The sequence below is a fragment of the Lipotes vexillifer genome, unplaced genomic scaffold, assembly GCF_000442215.2.
Source record: "Lipotes vexillifer unplaced genomic scaffold, Lipotes_vexillifer_v1.1 scaffold466, whole genome shotgun sequence".
NCBI lineage: Eukaryota > Metazoa > Chordata > Mammalia > Artiodactyla > Lipotidae > Lipotes > Lipotes vexillifer.
In genome coordinates this window covers 1713140-1734069 of record NW_006796103.1, presented here as the reverse complement: position 1 = coordinate 1734069, position 20930 = coordinate 1713140, and the positions used below count along the sequence as shown (strand labels likewise).

The 20930-nt window shown below is 35.0% G+C and overlaps 2 protein-coding genes across 3 annotated transcripts in view; one reads left to right on the top strand and one right to left on the bottom strand.

The window, feature by feature from the left end:
* Positions 1-20930, top strand: part of CENPP (centromere protein P) — a 231549-nt gene that overhangs the window by 62435 nt on the left and 148184 nt on the right. The window lies entirely within an intron of this gene.
* On the bottom strand, positions 1203-15961 carry OGN (osteoglycin). 2 transcript variants are annotated; one of them, XM_007468169.1, is made up of 7 exons: positions 15763-15961; positions 14495-14743; positions 12980-13076; positions 7030-7188; positions 4807-5009; positions 3083-3178; positions 1203-2275 (listed from the first exon to the last, which is right to left on the bottom strand). In XM_007468169.1, the coding sequence occupies exons 2-7, from the start codon at positions 14666-14668 to the stop codon at positions 2105-2107; spliced, it is 900 nt and encodes a 299-aa protein (XP_007468231.1). In that variant the 5' UTR covers positions 14669-14743; positions 15763-15961; the 3' UTR covers positions 1203-2104. The 2 variants fall into 2 exon arrangements, with proteins under 2 accessions (XP_007468231.1, XP_007468230.1); XM_007468168.1 differs by having other exon boundaries at positions 1213-2275; positions 14495-15028; positions 15763-15921.

Below are 20930 nucleotides of genomic sequence, written 5' to 3'. Positions count from 1 at the left end.
TTACTTCATTATTTTCTTTGTGACTTAAAGGTGTATATAAGGTTGTCAGGTACCTAGGTTCATATCTTCTTATCTAGAAGTCTCAAAACTATTTTTTAAGATAATTCCATAATTCAGACTTTTAAACCAGTGTTCTTTCCTAATTGCTATTTTATATAAACAACTGGCTTTTAAATTCTCTAAAATCTGAGAGTTATTTTATGGTGCTTTTCCCCTTTAAGTTTAGTAATATAAAGAACATAGGAATACATTATTATTCTGACATCGGGAAATGGGAAGGAAGTCTCTACTGACCCCTTTCCCCAGTGTTGGTTCCACCACTCAGCAATCCTTTATTAAGTTTGTTTTTCCAGATAAAGTTACAGTTTATTTCTATTGATTTATTCAAGATTGTGATAGTTTAAATATTCTATTTTTCCAAATAAAACAGAGCCCTTCTGTTTAAATGAATTTTATTTTGCACTATTTACTATATATTCAATTTAGATGTGCTCACTATTATGCTAGCACTTTGAACGTATAAAGGGAATATTGGATGTGTTCAGCGTGCTCAGTGAGCTTTCTCAGTCACAGAGAAATGAGGCTCGCACACAAAATGAGAAAGCCATATAATAGTTATTGTTGCCCGTTACCACAATAAAATCAGTGAACGCGTTAGTGTTGTAGCAGTAATTATTGTGGTGTTAAGAGATCTCAGGTGTTTTAGTGAAAAAATTTCATTTTGGGGTCAACCTTGACAAATGGGAAAATTGAAAAACAGGAGGTCATTCATTCTACATACGGAAAAAACAGAAGCAAATGAAAAATCACCAATAGTGTTTGTTCTGGGAATAGTATACAGAGACCAACTTGATTCTAATGCATAATTTATGTTGGAAACAATGTCGGCAATTTTTATGTACCCAGTTCAGACTCTTGTTTCTAAAGCACTGATCATTTTATATCCAACCCCAAAGCAGTGTGGAGACTAAGACTTTTGAGTGGGGTTTGCCCACGAGGAAAGTAATTTCAGGAAATTTATCATCACTATTAGATTGAAGAAGAATTCTCATCTTTAAGCATACCAGTTAATCATGGGTCTCTGGAAAATGTTGCTGAGATGCTTTCTTGTGAATGTGTGGTCTATTCTCAAGAACATGGATGTGTATGGGTGGGTGGGAAGGTGGTGTGTAGTAGTAACACCACAGAATTCACTTTGTTTTCATGTCTTACATTTGGATAAATTTATTGATGAGATTCTCATTCCTATAGTATAAAAAGAAAATATTTTGCAGTATATATCATAATTGAAAGCCTTTACAGTGGAGAATTTTATGACTATGTTCTGAGAAACAGGATGGACTTTCAGGTTTTTTTATAAGCATACTGATTTTGATGTACTTGGCTTCCTAAAATGTTTTATGGTGGACTTAGAATGTTAATATTTAGATTAAAGAAAATTTTGTACTATTTTACTAAAGGCTTTAATTGTGTGATCACAAAGCAGAATAACTGAACATTACTATATTAGCTCTTTATCAGAGAGTAAAATTATGCTTTATTTGGAAAGTTTTGCCTAGGTATGAGACTATATTCCTATTTCTGAGGCTAAGTAAAAATATAGTAGCTGCCTTAATAGAAAGAAAACAGTTCCTACTTCATAATGAATAATGTATGAATGATAAAAGAAAAGTGAGAGGTCCCTGGAAATATTTAGTTTTTCAAAGTGTTGGGAACATATGCCTTAAATGCTTTAGGGATCCGGTAGAAGCCAGGAAAGACAAACAGTTGAAAGTTTCTTGGACTTATCCTTTCACTTCGTAATACATCTTAAATTTGGGTATTTATATAAAAACATACCTTTTAAATGGTACTCTAGTATAAACTGCAGGGATTTTGTAATGCTGTTCAAATATTTTCACATTACTTTGTTTTGAACTTAGAGATTCACTCTTACTTTTTGCTTGTTGTTATATGTAAGGTTTTTTGAACATCCTTGCTTAAAACATAAGTTCCTTCATAGTAGGATACAAAATTAATATTAAATACTTAAGCTCCTTTAGACATTGTTGAGACAGATTATAAGTATGTGTGTACTTTAGCTTATGTGCTGCATTGATAGTGGTTAAATGTATGACCCAACAGGCAATCTTTTTAAGCAGATAAAACTGTTGGGATGTTTTCCCAGGATGATGGGATTGCCCTCCAAGCGTATCTCTTCAATGCGGTCCCGAATATAACTGGTGTCATTAGCCTTGCAGAATGTATCATCTGTAATTGAAGTTATGTTGTTAAACTAGAAAATAAAAGGGAAAAATTGTTTAGAAACCCGAAATCATCCTTTTGTATGTTTTGTAATGAGATCTCACAGAATATTTTATCTAAAAAGTGATTTTTAAAATATTGTACATACTGTGTATATATCTTCATGGTAATAAAAACCGTTCCTGAGCAATCTGAGCCTCCCTTTTTAAAGTCTACAGTATTACTTTGGAAGAACAGACTACTGGCTATTTCTAAGAGCAAAACCCATATAACAAATTTCTGAGTATAAATAAGATTATAATAGCTGGATAAACTATCCTATTCTAGAGTGTCAACTCAAAATGGGTACTGTTTCCTTAAATATACTTTAAAGAAATAAAAAGAAAAAATGGGAATTCTTGTGATGGTAAAAGACCACTTTTAGTCTATTTTTATTCCCTTTTCACTTTTCTATTACCCTAAGTTGATGTTGGACAATAAAGTCAGCTGGGAAGTCTCCAAAAGCAAGTGTTTACTGCTATTTGGAGAAGGAAACATAAACCACAGGTCTTAGTGTCCCCTAACTTCAAATCCACATGTCAGATTAACTAGGAGATGCCAAGTGCACACCTGGAGACAAATCCTACTATAAGAGCAGACCTCCCACCTAGTGTTACTGGTCCTTTGGTTGTGCTCTGGATAGAACCAGGGCTTCTGGGCAGGAGAGAGCATTTGGCTAAATATTAATTCTTTTGATGGGCAAAATTTACATGTAAGTAAGTGAGCTTCCTAATGAATCGTAAGATTGACCCATAATAATTTGAATTAAAGTCAGATAATGTGAAAGGAGCAATCATACCTGAAGATGAATTACACGCAGACTTTCTGGTAAATTAAGAGGCACAAATTCCAGGGCATTGTGGTCCAAGTAGAGGAACGAGAGGTTATTCAACTTCTGTAAGGAAAAGGTGCTTTTGCTTAAGTGTTATTGAGCTCATTGCATTTCTTCACATGATTCAAGCTATATACACACATATATGTATAAATACATAGATATAGACACATGAATACTATTAATCATTGGTATGGTAGTTTTAGGTTTGGTGGGATTTTTTTGTTTGCTTTGTTGTTGTTGTTTGGTGCTTTTGGTTTTACAAGTAGTGTATTTGGTCCTTTATGAAGGGCAGTAGAGCCCTGATGCATCCCCACATTTCTGTCCACTCATCTCACTTCTGAATACCATCATATTCAGCCTCAGCCCTCATGCCAATTTCTGGGTCCCTTTAAATTTCTCTTGGGAGCAGGTAATAAGGTTAATTCTTATGCAGGATTATATTTGCATCCTGGTACTGCCATAACCTCTCTTGAACCTTCAGAACTTTCCATTTCAGTACCACCAATTTGTAGTAAAATGAATATTCCTAAGAGATGTGTATGCTTGTAAGTAAGATGTCTCCCAAAGCAGTTTATTAAATACGTAGCTAAATATGACTTTTTTACACCCCAAGGACTCTACATTGGATTACTCTTCATGATCAGTAATCCATTATTGTGTATAATTTTATAATATGATTTCAAGATGTAGTTTCCCTCGACAATAATCTTTTACCTTATCTTTGATATGCATCCTGTGACAGAATTTGGTAATTTTTTTTTGTTTGTTTAGAAAGCACAGGCTCCGGACGCGCAAGCCCAGCGGCCATGGCTCACAGGCCCAGCCACTCCGCGGCACGTGGGATCCTCCCGGACCGGGGCGCGAACCCGTGTCCCCTGCATCGGCAGGCGGACTCTCAACCACTGCACCACCAGGGAAGCCCCAAACCTTCCTTTTGAACAGGGTCTTCTGTTGCCAACAGTAGCGTGATTGTCTCATCGTTTTATCTGGGGGTTTCTTCCAGGACTGGGAATGAGTACATAAGAGCTATGGAAGTCCTGGGCTGAGGTTACTTCCCTGTAGGCTCTGCATTTTGAGACAACCTGGCTATCTAAATCAGGGTAAATCACCTTGCCCTTTTCATGTGCATTTATTTTCTTGAATTGCTAAATTAAGAAATATATGTAATTTTTACTACATACAGAATTTTGTATTAGGTGCCATCATGGAATTCAAAAGAATGTCTACCTACAGAAGTCTATGGTCTAATACTTTTAAGTATTAAAAATAAAATTCAGTGTTTACTTTAGAACATGATTTTTTCTGGTGTTTGTAAATTACTAATATTGTAAGGAAAAAAGAAACACAGGAACACTCCCATTTTGAGGTTTTGCAGACTGTTGGTGCCATGAGGGTGCAAACCTTGTCTGTATAAATAAATATTGCTGTGTGAACAAGGGAAAAAGATGTGACACCAGGTAGTCCCATGAAACAAGATAAAGGTATTTTAAGTGAGGTACAGGCATAAGCTAGACTGAATAAGCCTAGTAGTATCACTATTTATCATGTAAATAATATCTTCATTTATTATATTAAAATAGTTTTAAAACAAAATTCTAGACCATAATTTCTTTTTCTTTTATCATGTTATTATTGGCTGTATAACCGATATTTTTATATTGTGCTCAGTCATACTATTAAATACTTACTTTGAAAGTATTTGCTTTGATTCCTCTACTCTTGATTTTGTTGTATTTTGCATTAAATAAAGTAAGCTTGGGAGGGAGAACTGGAAGTTTCAGTAGTTGATTTTCAGCTAGTGTAAGTTCTTCTAACAGTGAAAGTTTTGAAAAAGTACCATCTTCTATATCTTCAATCAAATTTCCCGTAAAATCAAGTCGCCTTAAGTTAGCTTGAAGGAAAAATATACAAAAAATAAGAAAAATTTTTTAAATATATGAAGTTAAATTCTTAATTGTCTGGACTGAGGAAAAGCATTTGTTTATCAGGTCATTCAAACGTCTTTTATTTTTAGTGCCTAGCAGAGTGTCTACAATTAGTAGCTCAGTAAGTTTTGTTGAACACTGAGCATCTACTCTGTGTTTGACACTGATGGTCTTTCTCACTGAAGTTCTAAAATCTCAGGTTTGGAAGGGAACTTAAAGTTTATAGAGTCCTTCCATCCTTTTTTGTTTGAATTCTCAGTATGCTCAAGTAGTTTGAAAGAAACTCTTTGTTGCAAATTATGGAAAGTAAGCATTACATCTGATTGAATAAAATCATGTAAATATTTTTGGATTTTTTGCCAGCCTGTTATATTGTAACTGTGAATATCTTAATCTCTCCATGCCTTATTGCTTGACAACCATAAAGGCAAAAATGTTCCCTAATTTGTTACCATGGTGCATACTGAGAGACAGAGAAATTCAATGTGTGTATTTAAGTGTGCATCACTTTTGTCCTTCTGGGATGATTAGAAAATATGGTCCCTTCTCACTATTCAAGGTGGTCATGTCTATAAAGTCAGTGTAAATGCTGAATTAGTGAATATGGAACCATTGCTCCTAGGGAATATACAGGGTTAGGGCCTCTCATCACACATTTTCATCAACCAATCAGTGGAAAATTTTATGTGTGTTTCTTTTTAAAGGTATCTTACTTAGTATATATTGTTGATACATTAACATTGAACTCACAGCCAATCAACACTTAAATAACTCACACTTAAATAAAGATTACCTAACATGTGTTTTCTCTGTAAGGCACATCACAGCCTTCTTGCAGTTAGGAACACTAGACAGCATTTTAGCACTATACTTAGGGAGCATTTTAAACAGCAAAAAGCACAAAAATGTGGCACTAAGTAGACTGTAAACAGGATACTTGTTTACAGTATAAAAGCTGAAACAAAAGGCCAAGCGTCTCATTCAGCCTGTCCTGGATGGCTCAGATTTTTTGCCACTGTGCACATGTCTACAAATGACCATGAAAGTGCCAGAAGTATTGATGTTTTGGGTTACAAATAAATTTTATCAAGTAGGTGAGTTTGAAAACATGGAATCCACAAAAGAGGAACAACTGTATTCAGTCAGTTGGGAGCTACTGTGACAGCATGAATTCAGTTATGGCTAATCTTGTAAATGTGTAGCGTGGCCAGTGTGTATTTCTTGATGTGACTTTCTTCAGAAGCCCTTGACAGCATTGGAATCTAGAAAATTTATGAGGAATTAGTGATCCAGACTTGGACTTCATACTGCAGAAGTAAGGGATTTTGGTGTGCTCATGGCAACACTCTCCTGGCAGCTGTTGTAAGCTTTGATTGGACACCAGAAGTCCAGGATTTTTAATGACCTGGGAAGGAGTTAAATGGCACTGCTCTCAGCATTAGCTTTGTATTAGAGTCATCTGAAGAGTTTGGTTGTGGTTAATGACAACATCTGGGCCTCTAAATTTAGAGACCTATATTAGAATCTCTGGGGACTAGGACCTGGTATCATAAATACTTTAATATGCAGCCAGATTTAAGAACCATGAGTTAAAGTAAGAAAAAGCAGTTTCTATGTTTTTATAGTGAAGGTAGAAAATAAAACATTGTCATTGGAGAAATATCCTGATTATATTTGTATTGCTGACTGGCTGAGGCAAATGGATCTTGAAATATTGGGGTTGAGAAGATATAGTTGCCCATATGTTAGATGGGCTGTCAACATAGACTCTGTAGTCACCAGTAAACAAAGATGACAGGGAACATCTGAATGGAAAGGAGATTCACCAGTAAACCAGTGGATTTTTGTGAAGTGTGGTAGATACTTAAAATACCTCAACAGTCACTACCGTACACGTGATAGGCCACAGGTACCTAGAAACTTGTGTTTATATGAGTTACATACTAACACGAGTTAACACTAATATCTTATTTAAAATTAACTTACGTATGTCTGCAAAATCTTTGGCAGTCAACTTTTTAATTTTGTTGAATCGTGCATAAAGATAGGCTGATTCCTTTGGCAAGGGTGGTACAGCATCAATGTCAACTTCTTCACAGTATACAGAGCCACTTAAACAAACACACAGCAGGCATGTGGGCATTTCTAAATTGGGAAACAAAAATAATAAAAATCAGTAGTTTAAAAATATTTGACCTCTAGTGTTAAAATTCTTGCTATCATGAATGTTATTACCAATTTGAAAAGATCCTTTACAGAATTATGGGTGATAACAGGAAAGACGTTATGGCCATGATAACTAGTAATCTATATTGTATCTGATAACTCACCAGAATTTTATTTTAAATTCTGTAATCCACAATCTCTTTTATTCTCCTATCTGTTTTAGCAGTGATCATTTAATTGCTGAATTGATTGACAGTTACATTTCTTCATTGGAGTATCAAAAATCATAAAGCAGGACTTAAGGTAAATATAAGCTTGATTTATCACTTGGAGTGGTGCAAACACATTTCTAATGAGTTTAGAAACCACTTAGTTAAATAAGTAAACTATTAACTTAAAAATTGGAGTCATCATGGGTACTGTTAGAATCCCTGTTGTACCCTGCGTCATTCATTGCATTTACTTGTCATGCATCTTTCATCTCCTTCAACCTGCAACAGTTCCTTAGTCTTTGTTTTTCATACCTTTTACTGTTTTGGAAATTTTTGAATTTTTTAAAACTTTTATTTTCAGGGCAGAATATCTTTCAATTAGGGTTTATATGAGGTTCCTCATTTTTTGGCAGGAATACCATGGAAATAATGTTACATCCTTAGTGTTATCTATCTGTCTCATTCCTTATGAGGCTGTCTTTGGTCACTTGGTTCAGTTAGTATCTGCCATGGTTCTCACTCTGTAAAATTACTGTTTTTCACTTTGTAATTTGTACCTTCTAGAGGAGTACTTTGAGATTCTAAACATCAGGTTTGTCATCAAATTCACCCTCTAGTTTTATCATCTGTTGAAGATTCTTACTTGAATCATTTATCACTAGGATAATTGCCAATTATTTTCTAATTCCATCATTTCTTCTACATTTGTTAGTTGGCATTCTGATATAAGGTGGAACATTCCCTTCTTATTTGTTTATTTCTGTCAGTATGAACTTATGAATTCCTCATCCCATGGGTAACGTATCCCATAATACGTTACTGTCTTATTTATTTTGATAATCACATTGTCACAGATTAGTGAGAACTCTTAAGCTCTGTTTATCCTCCCACAGCCTTTTTATGGTTCCATGATATACAGTAAGTTGCACATATTTAATTTGTATAATTTATAAGTTTAGACATGTGTATATGCCCATGAAACCATCACCACAATCAAGATAATTAACATATCCATCACTCCAAGAGTTTCCTCATGCCCTTTGGTAATTTCTTCCTCCCAGCAACCACTAATCTCCTTTCTGTCATTATATGTTAGTTTGCATTTTTGAAACTTTTATATCAAAAGAATCATGCAGTATATACTCTTTTGTCTGGCTTCTTTCAGTCTGCATAATTATTTCTCAAAATAATTTTGTATGTATCAGTAATTCATTCCTATTTATTACTGAGTTCATTCCAATTTATTCCATTGTCTCAATAAACACCATTTATACTGTCATCTCTTACGGACATTTGGGTTGTTTTCCAGTTTTTGACTATTTCAAAGAAAGCTGCCATGAACATTTATGTGTGGACTTAATGCTTTCATTTTTCTTGGATAAATACCTAAGAGTAGAATGGCTGGGTCTTATTATACGTATGTATTTTACCTTTTGAAAAATGTCCTAAACTGTTTTCCAAAGTAGTTGTGCCATTTTACATTCTCATTAGCAGTGTGTGAAAGTTCCAGTTGCTCCCCATTCTTGTCAACATTTGGTATGTATGGTTGGACTTTTTTATGTTAGCCTTTCAAGTAAGGTTTGTTGTGGTATCGCGTGTTTTAATTTACATTTTCCTAATGACTAATGTGCTAAGCATCTTTTTATGTACTTATTTGCCATCCACATATTTTTTTGTGGTGAAGTGTCTATTCATATCTTTTGCCTGTTTTTTTTAAATAGGTTTTTGTATTATTATTTTTGAATTATAAAAGTATATTCTGTAGATATAAATCATTTGTCAGATTTATGTTTTGCAAATATTTTCCTTCAGTCTGTGGCTTGTCTTTTTATTTCCTTATCAATGTCTTTTGAAGAGCAAACATTTGGGGCCTTCCCCAGCAGTCCAGTGGTTAAGACTCCACGTTTCCACTGCAGGGGGTGCACGTTCCATCCCTGGTTGGGGAATTAAGATTCCACATGCTGCATGGTGGGGCCAGAAAAAAAAAAAAAAAAAGAAGAGCAAACATTTTTTATTTTAATGAATAACAATTGATCCCTTTATACTGTCTGGATTTCAATGAGCAGGTCTTGTGCATCTTTTACACATTTATACCTTTGTATTTTTTATATTTTGATTAATTTTAAAAATTAAATGTCCCCACTGTTCTTTGAGAACTTACTTATTTTCTGGCATGCTAAGATGTCCCAGACCAATCTTGCCCTTTCCTTGCCCCAGGCCTGAAATCAGCTATTATTTCAAGGAGTACTGGTCCCTTTTAGTGGAGAATGGTATTTAGAAACCATCATTTGGGTGCGGATGTGCTCATTGCTACTGGGATCTCATTGCTTCTGGGCTTTTTCAGCCAAGGGGCCTGGGAAATATATCTATTTTTATTTGGCGCTCTCTTCATATATAATACACGTACATACACACAAGTATATGTATATGGACATGGGCATAATACACAAGTACACACATGCAGACATACATATATACATGTATATAATATGTGTCATATGCTCATATGAAAACATAAGCACATCATATGCATATTTTCACATACACACTCATACAGGGAGGCAAACATGTATATATCTATTTCTGTATCTCTGTATACAAACAAGGAGTTGATCCTGATATCTTTCATTCCACTCCATCTCAACAGTGTTCATTTTAGCCTTCCCCCTTACCATATTTGTAACACCCTTCTCTGACAATGAGAAACCTGGCTCTTGTGATCCACTGTGCATTTACTTTACTCAGTCCCAGAACACACATTAAGTAGTTTCATTATTGCTAACCTATAATACTATGGAAAACAAACCTACCCACTAGAATTTTAGTATTTGCCTATTTTATTTTGTCTTTAGCCTGAAAGTATACAGTCAAAATACTGTGTTTAAGGGTTACTTCGATTAGATATTTCCCCCTGTAGTGTGTAATGTTATTGATTTGAAATGCAATTAAGTTTCTATTTTTCTGTTTGTTTGCCAATTTGGGTTCTTTTTATCTTATCCTAGTTGGTTTTATTTATAAATGTATTTGTTTGTTTGCTTATTTGAATATAATATTATTCTAAAATCAAATCTACACAAGTGTATACTCCAAGAAGTTCTAGCACCTTCCCCTAGTACCCCTAGTTACCATCTCCCCCTCCTTTCTATCCCTAGTCCCATCTGTAACCCATAGGTAACTAGTCTCAGTTTTTTAGTTACCCTTCTTGAATTTCTTTTCACAAAGTGGGCTGATGTATGTATATTCTCTTACATCCCCTTCATTCTTTTTTTTTTTATTTTTTTGCGGTACGCGGGCCTCTCACTGTTGTGGCCTCTCCCATTGCGGAGCACAGGCGCCAGACGCGCAGGCCCAGCGGCCATGGATCACGGGCCCAGCCGCTCTGCGGCATGTGGGATCTTCCCGGACCGGGGTGCATCGGCAGGCGGACTCTCAACCACTGCGCCACCAGGGAAGCCCCCCTTCATTCTTAGGTGAAAGACAGCATACTGTAGATACTCTATTGCATTTTTTTTTTCACATAATCTCTTCTGAAAATCACTCCATATTAGTTACAGAGATCATCCTCATTCACTTTTACAACTGCATAGTATTCCCCTGGGTGGATGTACCATACTTTATTCAACCACTCTTCAATGTATTGATAATTAGATTGTTTCCAATATTTTGCAGATGCAAGCAATGCTTCAGAGATTTTGCATATGTGTTTTCTTACTTTTGGAGGTATATCTTTAGGGTGAATTCCTAGAAGTCAGTTGCTGTGTCATAAAGTAAATGCGTATTAGGTTTCGTTAGATATTACCAAATTCCTGTCCATTCTACCAGTTTGTATTACCACCAGCAACGTATGTCAGTGTCTGATACCCTACAGTTTTGCCAATGGAATATATTAATATATTTGTCAGATAGGTTAAAAAATTTTATCTCGGCATAATTTAAACTTACATGTGAGATTGAACACCTTTTATGTGTTTAAGGGTCATTTTATATCATTTTGTGAATTGTCTGTTCATATCTTTTGTCCATTTTTCCAGTGGATTTTTGATCAGTTTCTTTTACCTGGATTTTTACTTGTTCTTTAGAAATTAGAGATATTAACTCTTTATCAGTGATATGTATTACAAATATTTTTCTCAGTTTTCAGTTGCCTTTGGCTTCGTTTATGATGGGTTTTGCCATGCAGATGTTTCATTTATGGAGTCAAATTTATTGATCTTTTCTATTATCGTCTCTGGATTTTGAGATACCCCACACCCAGGTTATCTTCTACTGTTTGTATGGTTTCACTTTTTGCATTTAGACCCTAATTTATTTGGAGTTTTTCTGTGTAAGATAGGGATCTAATTGTATCCCTTGTCAGTTGACTACTTAGTTGTCCCAGCCCCAGTTTTTTAAAATATCATCTTTGCTTCAGTGATTAAAGATGTTACCTTTATTATTTACTAAATTTCTACATGTATTTCTTTTTGTCTGTGGGCTTCCATTCATGCACCAGTATTACACTTATTTTAAGTATGCAGGCTTTAAAGCATGTTCTGATAGGTGATTTCATGCAGGTTTGATTTTCCTTCTGAACTTGAGGATCAGCCTTACCAGCTCTTTAAAGAAGTTCATTGTTGTAAATTTAGGGAGAACTGACATCTTTGTGATATTAAATCACCCTACTCAAGGGCAAAGAATGTCTTTCCATTTCTTCAAGTCTACTTTCACTATGATACTTCTCAAATTTCTTAAGATATATTTCCTGGTTTTGTCCTTTTTTTTTTTTTTTTTTTGCGGTACGCGGGCCTCTCACTGCTGTGGCCTCTCCCGTTGCGGAGCACAGGCTCTGGACACGCAGGCTCAGCGGCCATGGCTCACAGGCCCAGCCGCTCCGCAGCATGTGAGATCTGCCCGGACCAGGGCACGAACCCGTGTCCCCTGCATTGGCGGGTGGACTCTCAACCGCTGCACCACCAGGGAAGCCCTGGTTTTGTCCATTTTAATTTTATTGTAGCAATATAGAAATTAGTGTGTGATTTTTTTTTTCATATTGTCATGTGAAGTAATGTTCTATGATAGAGCAAGAATAAACCAAATAGAAACTAATAAGTAGGACTTTGTAATTTGTTATTTTATAAGTTTTCTATTGTTTTAATTGAAATGTACATTATAATTATGTATATAACTATGTCTCTTTTCTGTGAGTTTCTTAAAGGCAAGAATTATATTTTATTTACTTTATCCTCAGGCTACATAGTATTTGAAAATAATTGGTGTTTAACAAGTATTTCTTGAACTGATTTTATATAGACAGAAGCACACACTTTGTAGAGGCTAAACGTAGACTAAACTTTGTTCTTGAATGTTCCTATTCCACATTTCTCACTCATAATGTGGGATGGCAAATGATGAAAACTCACAATATACCTGTTTGACTTTATCATTAGAGATAAAATTCCACTGTTTGGATCTACTATATCCTGATGCAATATTTGATTACTATAAGGAATAAAGTTCCATTATAAGCTATTTTTTAAAGCTCCTTTAAGAAAATTTGATGCTAGAGTATTCATACTTACCATCATTTTCTTTCTTGGGGGATAATGGTTTTATACTCTCATCTTTTTGTAATTGAAAACCTTTCTCATCAGGTATTATTATCATAGTTCCTTTTTCCTATTGAAAAAATAAACATTTATTATCAGGTGTGACAAGGACCAATTTGGACTGTAAAACTGAGGGATTACAGACAACATTCTCCCATAAGTGTTCTGGTTGAACAGCCTCTCCCCTTTCCATTTGTCTATTAAATGTTGAATTCTCCTCCACTTCACAAATATCTTGGTCCCTGCATTTATATTAAGATAGAGAGACTCCTAAAGCAATGTAAAGAGAAGAAGCAGAGGACTTTTTATTTACTACTTTTTAGGGACCAGTAGATTTTTGAAAGTATTCTTTAAACTGATTGATAGATTCAAATCAGCCATGTGAGCCAACAACTTGTTGTTATAGTGGGCCTTTTTTCCCCCTAAACTATAACTATATATACCTATATTATATATATGTGATAATAATAATAATAGCATATTAACCAACTCCATTGAAAGAAATTGTACTGTTAACATTTGCTTATCTGTACTAAAAAAAAGAAAGAAGCAATTATAACTGTTCACTCTTAAAATCTTTGTCATCTTATTTATAGTGGAGAACTTTTGAAGCAATCAACTTTGTTATATATTTGGCTGCTTTGCTCATTTTCCATTTGTGTGTGTGTGTGTGTGTGTGTGTGTGAGAGAGAGAGAGAGAGAGAGGGAGGGAGGGAGAGAGACATACAGACACACGGTAGGCAGGCAACAGATACTTATGTGCTGTATTAACTTTTTCCTTTCCCAGTGTTCATTTCTGTGTGCCAGTAAAACCACAAGTAATTCCATAGCCCCCGTACAAGTAGAATATGAAGATGTGGTGTGAAAGTCATCCCTGTAGACAATGACAGTTACCGTTACTTGGTAAAGTGATGGAGTCTGAATTGTTAAAACCGATTAAAAATTAAGCTATATTAAGTAGTTTTCATTTTTTGATACTGTGTAGTTGACATATGTGAATTATTGTGAAATGCTGTAGATACAAAATAAGCAGTACTCTTTATTTCCTTGAACCACTTCTTCCTAAAACAATAAACCTTAAGCTGGTGATTCATTTTTATTTCTCCTAATACACATTTCTCCTATTTTATTTTAATATGCATATATAGGACATTATGTAATATTACTTAACATATAAATCTCAACTGGTCAGAGATCCTCTTAAAGTTTAATTTTCCTTAAATTTTATGTTTTAAATTTTAGTTTTCCTTAAATCTTATGTTTTGGTTGCTATAGATACTGTTGGGTTATTATGGATTCTATGTATTAATTTGGGAAACATGCATACTTTAAAAATATCATCTTAGGACAGTTATTTTGAATTATTTTGAAGCATTTAATGTGCTTTTCCTTTCCTCTTACCTTATCAGACACATTCAGAAAAGACAAAAACATACATTTAAATGGGCGGCCATTTTAGAAATTAAATTTAGAGTAGAAATAAAATACCTTAATACTTTTTCCATCCAAGGATTTATCCTCATAATCTCGGCTAAGTAAGCTTTCTTCAAAATTATCTGTTCCATAATCATAGATAATGCGTGAATCCTGCTGAGATGGTGGTGCTGGCTTTATCAGAGGCACAAACAGGAACAGGAGAAGTGTAGATTGCAGAGTCTTCATTTTAGCAAAAATGAAAGTGACTGGAAGTTAATAAGCTAGTGGCCTGCTGACTGTGGGACAATACTCTCTTTTTCCCTGGAAATAAAAACGCAGACCATTGAAGCAATATTTAAAAGCTTAGAGGACTTTTTGGCAGGGTATACGCAGTAGGAACCAGAGAACAAGTATTTAACCCTTAGTGATCTTTAATTAGATGCTAAAAGTTTTTATGTATCAGCCACATTCTGAAAAATAGTTTCAGAAAATGGTTTTAGTTCCTTTTCTATCAAAAACCCAAGCAATGTTGATAATTTCAGTTTTTTAATAATTAGATGCCTTGAACAAAGGTACTTGTTTGTAATTGAAGTCTTCTTAGGATACCTGTAATATAAACAGTTAAAATGAAGTCCCATGATCCTGTCTCATGTGAGTTAAAAAATATCATATTTCAACTTTGCTCCTTTATACGAACTCTTGATTTGTATTGGTATGAGCAGAAACAAGTTCCAGGAACAGTTTTAAAATTAAATTTTAAGTTTAACATTATGAAAAGTAGTCATTAACACTTTTTTAGGTGGTACAGAATATGGGAAAAGCCATAATTTAAATTTTCTTAGTTTTATAATTTTTATAGATATCATTTCTTTTAGTTAATAGCACTTCTTTTAAAATTTAAACTATGAAAAATGCAAAAATAGTATTGCAGACTAGAAAAAATAGAGAACTTTAATCAAAGATTTAGAGGGAATGAAATGGGAAAGATTTTTAGGCTCACCGCTGGATTTTATCTGGTGGTGCACATTTTACACTTTTTCATAAGTAACTTCAGACAGAATCACTCATAGTTGCTGGTGCTGCATTGTAGATACCAGTTTGTCAAAAATCAATGGTTGAAAATTAAGAATAACATGGTTTTGTGACTTTTGCAGCACCTTGTTCTTGCCTGCATGGACATTAAAGTTATGCAATGATATACGTAAGTGCTTGTTAAAAAATAATTGTTCAAAGTAACTGAAACATAAAAAAATTAAAGATGGCCTTTACATTTACTAAGATTGTTAGATGTCACATTTTAACAAACGATATTCAAAATAATATGTGAAAAAAGAGCCTACTGTTGTAGCTGTTTTGAAGTTTTTTGTGGTTTTCCTCAGTAGATGGTCACGGCTTGCATTAGCCCCAAGTGGGAGGGTGAATGAGAAAAGCTGTGGATTGATTTCAAACTGCTGAATAGAATTTCAGGGCCCAACAGCTTTCAAAGCAGTTTCCATGTGGTAGATATCTTTGCCAACATTCTTTCTCTAGGGTGAAATGTAGTGTGTTGTACTAGAGAACTGTGCTTAAAATATTTGTAACTGCTGTACTCAGATTGCTTCTACTGAGTACCGTAATTTTGTTATTTTTACCTTGTGTAATAAATACTCATGTTTTTGTGAATATTAGTTTATGAAGATGACATAGTTTAAAAATCATGCTTTTCATTTTAGTGCTTTCCCAGGAGATAAAACATCTGCTTTTTGAATGAAATAAAACACCAAACTAAAGCATAATCTATGCTCTTAATTTTATGAAGAGTAAAAATGTTGTTCTAGTACTTTAATTAGTATATAGCCAAAAAGTTTCCGGTGTAGAAATTAGTTTTAGCACAAGTTATTTTTTAGCTTAGTTATTTGGGGTCCCTCTCCCCCTTTATATTGTTACATATAACAAAAACTCAAGTGTCAGAATTAGCTTTTTAAAAATAAATTTTATTTATAATTTGGGGTTTGATAGTAAAATATATTTTTGTTTGCTAAATGAAGGAAGCTGTTTTAATTATTTTAATATTAAATTTGATTTTTTTTAAAGTTGAAGTGGGATTTAGATAACTATGTGAACATCTTTAAAGATTTGTTTTAATTTTATCACTCTTTGGTACTTTTAGCAGTCAAGGTAACATTTCTTTCCCCTCTATGCTAAAAATTCAATAAATATGGATATGGATAAATACTTTGTTAAAAAGTAAAAAATGAAAGAATACTAATTTGTTCTCTTTTCTATTCAAAATTGGCTTTAGAGTTTTTCGAATTAAAGCTTGGATAAACTAAGACTTGAATACTCATGTTTTTATTTGAATGTGAATTATTTTAAATTCAGTTGTGATACTCTCTGGTTTTGGTTGATATAAATTGTCAATTTTATGGCTTTAAAGTCTTTGAAAATATCTAATAATGAAACAGCAGATATTGATTTGTTTTCTGTTGTGTGGCAGGTTTAATGGGATGTTGAGAAATGAACTGGATAGACGTTAAATAGATTTAGAGAATCTTAGAGATTCATAGTTTACTAATGGTATACACAGTTTGACACTTTGTAGTAATGAAAATTATTTTGTGGATATAACATTTTTTTTCTTGAAAAATTATGACCAGTAAATATAGTTTTATTGTCATTCATTCATTTAGTAGAAGTTTATTGAGTGCCACTTCTCTGCCAGTACTACAGAAAAATAAACTCAGACAAGCAAAGTTCATTTTCTCCCCTCCAAAAGGTAGGGTTTGTAAGTTAACAAGAAGGGCGACAAACAAGCGACAGAATGCACAGTGAGAGACCTGCTACACAGAAATGTGCACAGAGTTCTGCAGTGGCCTGGGAAAGGGTGAAGCCACAGAGACTGCACCATACTGACTTCTCTAGAGAAAATAAGGGGTGGGGGCGGGGGCCAGACCGAGGGAGAAGTGCTCTAGGAATGGGAGCAGCACACAGGTGGGGAGGGTAGATCATTAAGGAAATGTATAATTAGTTGTATATGGCTGGAGCTTGGAGGGAGAGAGAAGAGGTGAGGGGGGTGGCGCATGTTAAGAGATCAGACAGGGGACTAGAGGTCAGATTAAGGAGAGTCTTTTATACCTTGCTGAGGTGTTTGAGTTTTATTTGTAGACAGTGAGAGACCACTGAGAGATTTTTAAGCCAGTGAGTGACATGATTCTATTTTCATTTTAAAAGTATCCCTCTAATGTTGCATTTCTGAAGAATATCACTGCTTATCTATTTTATTGGTTATTTATTACAAGTTTAAGGGTCTAAAATAACACACATTTATTATCTCACAGTTTCTTTGTAGCAGTCATGCACCCATAATCATATATATGCCTCTCTTTGCAATATTGTGTTGGTCAGAAGCAAGTCAGAGGTCACATCCACACTTGAAGGGGAGATGACTATACAAGGTAAGATTCTAAAAGTATTCAGAATTACACTGGAAAATATGTATGTTCCCACCCACAGTTAGCCAAACTTTAAAGTTTGAGAGCACAGTCCCCCAAACCATCCTCATTTCTTATACCAACTGAAAGTTTGGGGGGTTCCCCAAACTACCCTCACATTTGATAATTTTCTAGGACTCATGGAACTCACTGAAAACCATTCTATTCATGGATATGGTTTATCACAGGGAAAGGATACACATAAACATCAGCCAGAGGAAGAGACGCATTGGACAGAGTCTATGAGGGTTCCAAGTGCAGAGCTTCCATTGTTCTTAGGATGCGTTACCCGCCCAGCGTTGATGTATGATGAGGAATATGGGTATTGCCAACCAGGAAAGCACTACTGAGCCTCACAGTTCAGTTTTTACTGGGGCTTCATTGCATACTCATGATCAATTGAGTATCCCACATGGTTGAACTCTGCCCCCAGGTTGACTGATACTATATGACACATCCTAAATCACATGGTTGTCTTTCTGGCATGGCCAACCTAAGACTATTTGGTATGGCTCATCCCAGGCTTCTACCAAGGTATATCTGATTTCAAATTCCTTGTTAAGATTAGATGTGTTAACTCCCATTCTAAACAAAGATAGAGATTACCTCCTAGAAGCTGACAGCAAAGCCCAAACCCCTCTTTGGTGTCAAATTCTTTACTACATAGTTTCCAGTATAAAATATGTTTCAAAGTTAGATTGTTTTCTACTCCAGAAAGAACTATTGTGTCCTAGTAGAAAGCTGTTTAGCTTTCACTGAACAATAATAAAAGATGAAAGCTAAGGCTCAAGAGCAGGCATTTATCCAAAATTGAGAGGGTTATCTCTGTGGAGTTCTTTTTGGTGACCCTGCCACATTATCCTTGGTATCTTTATAGGGTTTTATATCTTTGAAGGTGTCCCAGAATTTTGCCTCGTGTAGTCATCTCCCCTTCAGTGTGGGAATGACCTCTGACTTGTTTCTAATGAACATTCTAGGATTTTATGGGAAGTCTATGATTTGAATCTCCGTCTCAAGTCTCTGCTTATGCCTGAAGCCTTGTTGTTTGGTCAAATGAGATAAAGATGCGAACCCAAGTACTTCCCGGACTAAAGGCTTAAGTTTAAAGGGAGGGGAATTATGACTCAATATAAAGAAGGGTTAATGTTAAAAATGTATCGTATTTGTGATTTTAATTTTTCTGAGTAGTACATAAGTCTAGGTATAATAAATTTGCAACCTAAACATGCAAGGACAGACATATCCATAAATGCCATGCTATTTACTTGCTAGGCATACCAGGTTATACTTATTTAGGAAATTGGAACATGTAAGGAACTTTGGATTTTTAGCGGTTATGATTTAACTTTGTTTCCAGCTGCTGTTATTCTTTGTTTCTAAGATTTAGAAAATATGTATTTGGAATCAGGAAATTGGGGTTTTAGTTCTAGCTTTCCATGGGTCATATGAATCCTTTGCTACAGTAAAAGTATACAGAAGAGACAGGTTTATTTCTTCTGTTTTTCCCCCATGGAATTGGTTTAGTATGTTACGTGATATGCATACATCTGCATTTTGGGTTAGTGGTTCCAACTTGAGGAATAAAGTAAAAATGTATAGTTTTCAGGTAATATTTAAACACATGCTAAACATTCTCAACCAGTATAATTATAAGCAAATTTATTTAATATCCTTTATTTTTATTTCCTTTCTAATATGTTTGCTAATTAAGATTGGGTTCATGGTATGATTTGGTTTTATTTGTTAGTGGTCACAAACACACACAGTTCAGCCTCAGAGCTAATATATCTAATGCTTTGAAGTGTAATGAGAAAATTGATGAATTTTCATCTTTTTCTTTCCTGATATAAATATATCATCTGGTTTTGTTTGCAGCTCTGGTAGGAGGTAGAACTTTATTCTTCCATCCTCCTAGGGAAAGCATTGGTGGTTATTTGTTTTGTTTTCTTTTTAATGAGAAATACTTGGGGTAGGCATGAGTTCCTCTGGACATTTTTGAGTAACAAAAGATGGTTGTTAACCTGCCTCCTTACTTGGCCCTGCAGCTGGAGGACATTTTGTGACGTGTTTATATATACACGCCTTTAAAGGGAGAGCAGAGGTGACCTCTTCTTCCTAATAGACAGGAGGAGTTTGACTACTCTAGCCAGAGGATGCCTTTTGAGGGCTGGAGGGAACTCTGCTTCCCACCCTTGTAGGCCATCTAGAGGTGCTTTGGAAACTGAACCATCAAATAATGACTTGGAATATGTTTGTTGTGGGTATATGATTTAAGCTCTCTCCTCTCTCTCCCTAATGAAATCTTTAGTAAATTCTGTCTTGTTTACTAATCTTTTGTACAAGTGGAACCTTGCAAGGAACGTGAAAGATGCTAACTCCATTCTAGAGGGTCCCCAAGAGAGCGCCAAGGCATGCAAAGCACAGCTGATGGCTGGGGGCACATATATCCAGTGGGCTGCTGGGCTGGACATACTGCAGTAATTACTGCTTGTAGTATACCTGTAACTGGCATGCAGTTTGTTAAATGCTTTGGTATGTACACTATCTCTACTTGTCCTTATAATAGCCCTGTGAGAACCACCTTCCTTACAGAAATGCAGAAAGGGAGGCTTCAAGAAGTAACTTACTCAGAGTCATCTTGCTTAGTTACAAGTGTGAAGTCAGGCTTCTACCAAGGTATATCTGATTTCAAATTCCTTGTTACGAACTGCTAAACTGTGCAGGCTTTTTTTTCTTCAGTAAGCCTATTCATTGAAGATTAGGATGTATTTTCATTTGTCAATTTAGGAGGAGATAAAAATAGGTGCTCCAGAATTCTTAAAATTTGGAGGGTTTTAACTGTGCAAGAGGTGAAATAAGTAATTACCACATCTTTATATTAATCTCACCGTAGGACCTGTTTTCTCCACTCTTGCCAATCAGTCCCTACTCACACATCAAAGTACCACCTCTTTTTTTTTTTTTTTTTTTTTTTTTTCGTTATGCGGGCCTCTCACTGTCGTGGCCTCTCCCATTTGCGGAGCACAGGCTCCGGACGC

Bases quoted from the DNA above. Each gene is read 5' to 3' on its own strand.
- OGN (XM_007468169.1), bottom strand. From the start codon at position 14,668: ATGAAGACTCTGCAATCTACACTTCTCCTGTTCCTGTTTGTGCCTCTG. The intron at 7,189-12,979 runs GTAAGTATGAAT...TTCCCAATTTAG, and splicing joins CCCCAAGAAAGAAAATGATG to AAATGCCCACATGCCTGCTG. The intron at 2,276-3,082 runs GTATGATTGCTC...TTTATTTTCTAG, and splicing joins TGCGTGTAATTCATCTTCAG to TTTAACAACATAACTTCAAT.